We start from the raw sequence: 7,435 nt of genomic DNA on the forward strand, positions 1-7,435 counted from the left end.
CAGGGTTAGTCCATATGTACTTCTCCACATAACTCCTCCGGGGAAGGATGTGGCTTCTGCAGCGTTCCTTTCCCAAGAAAGTTCCTTTCTCTCTGTGTCCCACCATCCTCAGGCAAGGGGGTTCAGGTGGCTTACAACAGAGCGCTGGAAGGGGGCAGCTCCTGTGGCGCTTTGGTAGGGATTCCTATTCGTCGGTCTGTCCGACGTACGTCGAACGTGACCGACTGAATGGGAACGTCTCGGTTACAAAGGTAACCCTCGTTCCCTGAAGGAGGGAATGGAGACGTACGTCCCGTCGCCATAGTCGCTGTACCCCGCTGATGCTGCCGCCTATCCGGTTCGGCTCCTCAGCGAAAACCTGAAGATGCAACGCACCTGCTGCTCATTATATACCCACGCTGCGAGGCGAGCAGCTGATGCATATGATTGCATGCCAATGTGCATTGGCTCGTTTTAGTTACACTCGAAGTAGATTGGCCTCTCTAGCGAGATTCCTATTCGTCAGTCTGTCCGACGTACGTCTCCGTTCCCTCCTTCAGGGAACGAGGGTTACCTTTGTAACCGAGACGTTAATAGTAGTAGCTGAAGTGTTAATGTCATACTACTCATTTGTCCTGCATTACTTCCTACATAGTTACTTATTAAAGGGGTCATGACATGAGAAATCAAATTGTCCTTGATCTTTTGGCATATAAGAGGTCTTTGTATCATTAATACACCCTGCAAGTTCCATAACTTAAAATGCCCTCGTCATCAATAAAAAAGCATTTATATAATCAAGCTGAAAATACTTCATTTGAATCCAAGGTAGCATGTGACATACGACTACCTCTGGAGTAAGACAACAACACCTACTTTTACGTTTCATGTGATGGGAAAAGATCTAAATATAAGGCTATAATGAACACTTTTCAGGATTCGTAAATCTAACAAATTCGTTAATAGTAAAAGTATCCGAGAGGGTTCCACATGTAATGTGTATTTCAAATGCAAAGATGTCAGCCAATCACAGAAGTGGGCGTTTACACAAGTCTCACAGCAGACACACCCTTTCAAACAGAGTGTTCAAGCCAGAGGGCTAAAATCAGGATAGAAAAATGTGTTTTATTTCTAAATTATGGCAAGTTTTGATGTAAAAATCATACTTACATTATAAGTGCACCTCAGAAAACGTTAATAAAAATTAATAAAAAAATCCACTTCAGGACCCGTTTAATGATAGTCCACTATTCTAAAGTGTTACTGAAACTACTACTACTTTTACTATTGTTTCTATTCTTTTTTTAGTATGTATCTATGTGTATGTGTACCAGAAACTATGCTTCTAACAACAAAGAGATGAACTGAGTTAGTGTTCAGTGAGATGCAAATTTTGGCTCTCTGTTTATGCCTACTGTTTAATATAAGCCAAAGTACCAATAAGTCTTCCAGTCCTGGAGGAATATACTGAGATATTGGAAAAGAGTACTGTATTTGAGACTTTCTTTGGGTTGTTGACAAAATGGCAATGAAGAGAACTGATATGCTAACATGATACTGCCTAACATGTAGGCAGTATCATTAATCTGGCATGTTATTAGTCACCAGTTTTTTTAATTATTTTTTTAATTTTTATTTTTAAAATGATCTAACACTGTTAGATCGAAAACTCATAGTGCTGGCCAACCTCTGATATGTCCACCTCCAAACATCCAACAGGACTATTTTATCTTTGATCATATCCCAACATAAAAGTTATGCTACGTAAACAGAATATAATTATGAAAACTGACAACCACCTGTTAAAATGAGCTTTATATATAGGATTTTCAAAAGCTAAGGCAAATACAGTGTGTTTCAGAACACATATGATTTCTTTTCTTTTTCTTTCTTTCTTCCCCAAGAATATTTTCTGTTAAGCTCTGAAATGATTCATTATCTTAAACAAAAAATAAAGGTGAAATTGTAGAACACTGAGAGCTAAATGGACATGAATATGAAAATCAGATATACTGTAGGACATACTGTAACTTTGATTTCAAGACATATATGTTAATTACTGAGCCCTGTTAAATGTTATTGTGCTTTTCATCCTAAGGGATACACGCTGACACCAGACTGGTTTTACCAACTTCCCCAAACAGCATGTCTACAATTACACTTCATTGCTGATCAATAGAACACAATCAATCAAGTGCACTTCAAGGCCAGTGAGACCCAATGCCTTCTATTTTAGCTTTAACAGGATGTGGTAGTCTTTCTAAATGAATAAATAGTACAATGTCCCTTGTTCTAGTGCATGCACCCTAAGGCTGGAATACACTGCATGACTTTTAAAATCAGACCAGATTTTAAAACAATAGTCATAATCATACACTTGCCGACTTTGTAAATATACACTAAACGACTAAGGATCACACACTACCATACATTCAAGCTGTTTAGAAAACAACAAACTCTCATTTCTAGGAGGCGCATTTAAAATGAAAACAATGTGTTCTAAAATCAGCTCAAAATATCAAATATGTCATATATCCTCTGATGGATGGAATGAAAATCTGAAGCTTTGCCCATCATAAACTATCAACTTCGGCTGCCCAAAATCTGCAGACTGGCTCTGATTTTCGGCAACTAGCGTTGACTCATCCAGACTGTAAAAGTTGTGTAGTGTATTCCAGCCTTTAACTTTCAGAGGCCTTTTAAATTTAAAATCAAAAGGCGAAACCAATGCATGATTAAAAGAGCAGACAAGATAACTTACCAGTCGTTTCAACAATACCCTCCAAAATCACAACTATTTCAAACTGTTCTGTCTGCATGGATCGCTGCGAGAGCTCATAGAAGGGGCTTTTTGTGTCGATCACATGACAGATTGTGAGTGGTGACACGAGAAAGAGTTGGTCCGCTCCAGTGCTGAAGCCCACATCCAGCTCCAGCTGATCCAAGGGGAGGAACTCACCCTCAGGTGTCTGTCGGGACTGCGGGAGCGAGAAGAGGGGAGATGGGGCGTAAACATTGCTTTACAAACTGTACGGTGAAGTGAGCTGTGAGGGTAGACAGTCAGTCATCAAAGGAAAGAGAGGCAGGAAATCAAATTAAAGTTAAAAGTTTTAATTTTACAATTTTTTTATACCAATCACTAGATTTAGGTTCATTTTTACTTTCTGAATACAACAAAGATGTCAGGGAGACACTACTGTACATAACATGTCTTCATGTTACTGTACGAGATTTTGGCCAGCATACTTAAATATAGGCCTGAATGCAATCATGCAGCCATCTAGGATGTATAGAGACTGAAAACATATTTTCTGATGGCATCTTTAACATTTAAATGAAATAAAATCTCTCTCTCTCTCTCTCTCTCTCTCTCTCTGTTTCTTTTTTAATTAAATGAGAGGAGGTCAAGAATCACATCCAAGCATCGGCTGAGTCTGTAGATGAACAACAGAGGGCAGAGTAACACTTTCCATTACAGTGCTCATATCACACATTTCAGGTAAATATAGATACAGCAGTATTAATAATACTAATAAAGTGTATCAGCTTCGGTATAGAAAATAATGATACGGTGGGTACACTACCGGTCAGAAGTTTGGAATAATTAAGATTCTTTTAAGATACTTAATTTCTTTTAAATTAAGTCTCTTATGCTCACCAAGGCATTGTTTGCAAACAAATATGGTAAAATTAAAAGAAAACAGCAATATTGTAAAATATCATCACAATTTAAAATTACTTTTTTTATATTTTTTTTCTATATGAGTTTTTTAAAATGTAATTTATTCCTGTGATGGCTAAGCTCAATTTCATCATTTCAGTGTCAAATGATCCTTCAGAAATCATTCTAATATGCTGATTTGGTGCACAAGAAAGATTTTTCAAAAGAACAGCATTTATTTAAAATAGAAATATTTTGTGACATTATAAACGTCTTTACTGTCACTTTTGATCAATTTAATGTGTCCTTGTTGAATAAAAGTATTAATTTCTTTTTCTTTCTTTTTTTCTCTTTTTTTTTCTTTTTGTCTTTTTTTAAATCTTACTTGCCCTAAACTTTTGAATGGTAGTGTATCACAGCTTCCACAAATATAAAAAGCAGCAAAAACTGTTTTTAACATTGATAATAATATTTCTTGAGCACCAAATAAGCATATCAGAATGATTTCTGAAGGATCATGTGACACTGAAGACTGGAGTAATGATGCTGAAAATTCAGCTTTGATCACAGGAATAAATTACATTTTAAATATATATTAAAATAGAAAACAGTTATTTTAAATTGTAATTATATTTCACAATATTGCAGTTTTTTACTGTATTTTTGATCAAATAAATGCAGCCTGGTGAGCATAAGAGACTTCTTTCCAAACATTACAAAATCTTAATTACTTTTGACTGGTAGTGTACATGTTCTGAAATATATGCCTACACAAATGATTAATACATTTTAAGCATTCTAATGTAAATAAGTATTGAATGCAATAGTTTTGTTACAGTGTCCATGTTAGACCTATTAGTCAATGATAGTTGCAAAATCACACACACACACAAAAAAAGTTTAGCTTCACAACATTAATAGGCAACAAATTGTGTACATGCTGTTAAAGTATATTACTCAGTACATACATGTCCTATTAAAAGTTAACAATCTCTAAAATGTGCCAAAAGGCAGGCCCTTACCTTGAGTAATTTGCATCGGATCTGTGCTGAAACCATGTGACTGTTGCGCAGATTTCCCACCCTGAACATTAGCGTGAGTTTGCCGTCACGCATGGAGATGACTGCGTTTTCACTAAACATCAGAGTCTCTGCTCTCTTCTTGGGTTGAGACATCTTAATAAACATACAGCCTATTAAAAAGGCATCCACTATGGAGCCCAGGATAGACTGAAATAAGAAGAGAATGATTCCTTCTGGACATTTATCTGTGATGTATCTGTGGCCATATCCTATAGTGGCCTCTGTCTCAATGAAGAAGAGGAAAGCAGAGGGAAAGTTATAGACGTTGGCCACGCATGGCGTGTACTTTTCATCGTGGGCTCGGTACAGGTCCCCTCTGATGTATGCAATGACCCACCACATTGAAGCCATGAATAACCAGGCCACTGTGTATGTGAGGATGAAGATGAAGAGGTTCCATCGCCATTTGAGGTCTACTAAAGTTGTGAATAGGTCTGAGAGATATCTGCTGGTCTCTCCACCCAGGTTTCCATGCTGGACGTTACATCGTCCATTTTTGTCCACGAATCGCTGCCGTTTCCTCTTCTTCTCCTTCTGATGGCTGGAGGATGTGGTGGTCACTACCTGATAGTCACTTCCAAATTTCTTACGAAGTGTAGACATTTTATCCTGCAGAGACAGCAGTAATACTAACTTGACTGTCTGATATTTTAGCAGTGTATTAGACCTGTCATGACCTTTTCAGTGGATAAAGAGTTTATAAGTAAAAACAAGACCACAGAAATAGAAGAGACCGAAGCTAGTTGTCACATTAAGAAGAAGCTGTCACAAGGTCTTTATCTCTTACCGTACAAGCTTTTGAAAAGTCAAATAATAATAATAATAATAAAAATAAAACATGTAAATTGAAAGGCTGATATGTCAGGTCAGGCAAGTTTTCATGTGTTTTATACCTACTAAATTTATTCACCAACACAGTGGTTTTATAGGTTACAGTTTATTTTAAGATGTCCCTGTCACAGTGTAATTACATACATATATACTAAGTAACATTAATTACATGTACTATAGGTTTAGGTTTAGGGTTTGTTTAGGTTTACTTATAATTATTACTTATAATGCTTATAATTATACATACTTTTCTGTTATTGTGAGAACAAGTACATGGTAACAAGGACGCAAAAAGAAAATGTTACCATAGTGTGTGTGTGTGTGTGTGTGTGTGTGTGTGTGTGTGTGTTACTTTTTTTTCCTCATTGGCTGTTTTATTAAGTGTTTTTGCTCCATAATTCTTTAATTATTTACATTTTGCTCTGAAACCATTAAATAGCCTGTATAGTAATATTTCAGATAGGCTACGTGTTGTGGAAGATGGCTTTTGTACTTTAGATAAAATAAAGTTAAAGAATTAGCAGATTTCATGATTATATATATATATAATAATAAATTAAATATTTTGGCGGTGGGAATGTTCAATAGCTTTTCTGTAGTCGTAAAACATAAACATTGACTTTCAAAACCTACCCTGAGAAACAGTCAGTGGAAATTGTGACGATAGCCCCGGTCTAATGAAAATCTGAAGAAGAAGAAGAAGAAGAAGAAGAGAAGACAATAGTCTTACCTATATTTCACCATACAGTGATTTCTCCTCTCTTCTCATTAGCTGCGTATCATCTCAGACTATAAAGCGTGATTTAAAGGGAAGCAATCGTTTGTTTGTTTACGGAAAAGGTGTAAAGATACATGTTCCCTCGTCGGGGATGAAAGCATGAAACTCTCCACAGGCGCTGTCCAGCGGCTCGGGTCCTGAAACACTCAGTCTGTCTTCACTCATCTGTTCATTTGAGTTTCACAAACCGAAGCTCAGAGTTGTGGATGATTTTCGTCAGTCTCAAATGAACAGATTAGCGCATTCGCCTGTCCAGCAATTTGCGCAACAATTGATGGATACAAAAACTAGTCTAGATGCGTTTCAACATCTGGCTGAATTTTCTCCACCTCTGTATGTTCACCGGTAGAACATATTCAACTTAATCAGATTATACCGCTCTGAGTGTGGTGAAACCAAACTGATGGTTATGAATTCATCCGGACGCGCCTCGGACAGACAGATTTACACTATGTTTTGCTCGCCAACCCAAAGCTCTGTTGTTCCTGTGTTATCGAGCTCGTTGCAAGAGAATGAAATAAAATAGTCCAGATGATTGCAGGGACAGCCAGGTCGTGTCCTCCAGACCCCCAGGGTGAGTGTGTGAGGCTGCTCTTTGTCTCTTCAGTTCTCCTGTGCACTGAGCGTTTCTCTCGCAGCGTCTGAAGCTCCTCGGGATACTGAGGTGTGTTATTCAGCAGGGGAGGGCGGAACTTCACAATCACAATTCGCGTTTATTGGCTAAGGAAGTTATACTTGCAAGAAATTTGACTTTAGTTATTCGTAATAGTTCAAACGATCAATATACATCACATACCAGTATTCACTACATGCACAGAAAATACACTGCAATACGCTATAATAGGCTACAGCACACATAGGCTACGGGATGTGTAATGGTGTAAGGTCACCAACCTTTTTAAGGCCAAACTCCTTGACCTCGGGCTTGATGAAAGGCGAGAGTTGAGCGAAAAAGACAGCCCAGATTGTATTTCCAATTTGAGGCCTTTAAATTAGGCTAATTGTATTTTTATAATAGAGATTTCTATTTATGTTTTTTGCCAACTTTCAAATTGATGCAACCGAGAAAACTACTGCAAATTGTGAAACTACCATAACTTAGAA

The 7,435-nt window shown here is 37.3% G+C and overlaps 1 protein-coding gene across 1 annotated transcript in view; it reads right to left on the reverse strand.

Moving 5' to 3' along the window:
* The window catches only part of kcnj3a (potassium inwardly rectifying channel subfamily J member 3a), a 65,898-nt gene extending 58,864 nt beyond the window's left edge, over window positions 1-7,034 (reverse strand). Inside the window, exons 1-3 of the mRNA XM_048192945.1 lie at window positions 6,284-7,034; window positions 4,663-5,331; window positions 2,741-2,957 (exon numbers count right to left, since the gene is read on the reverse strand). Of these exons, the coding sequence (XP_048048902.1) occupies window positions 2,741-2,957; window positions 4,663-5,325 (880 nt within the window). The 5' untranslated portion in view covers window positions 5,326-5,331; window positions 6,284-7,034. The remainder of the gene's footprint in view (window positions 1-2,740; window positions 2,958-4,662; window positions 5,332-6,283) is intronic.
* Between the last annotated feature and the right edge of the window lie 401 nt (window positions 7,035-7,435).

The sequence above is a fragment of the Megalobrama amblycephala genome, linkage group LG6, assembly GCF_018812025.1.
Source record: "Megalobrama amblycephala isolate DHTTF-2021 linkage group LG6, ASM1881202v1, whole genome shotgun sequence".
Lineage (NCBI taxonomy): Eukaryota > Metazoa > Chordata > Actinopteri > Cypriniformes > Xenocyprididae > Megalobrama > Megalobrama amblycephala.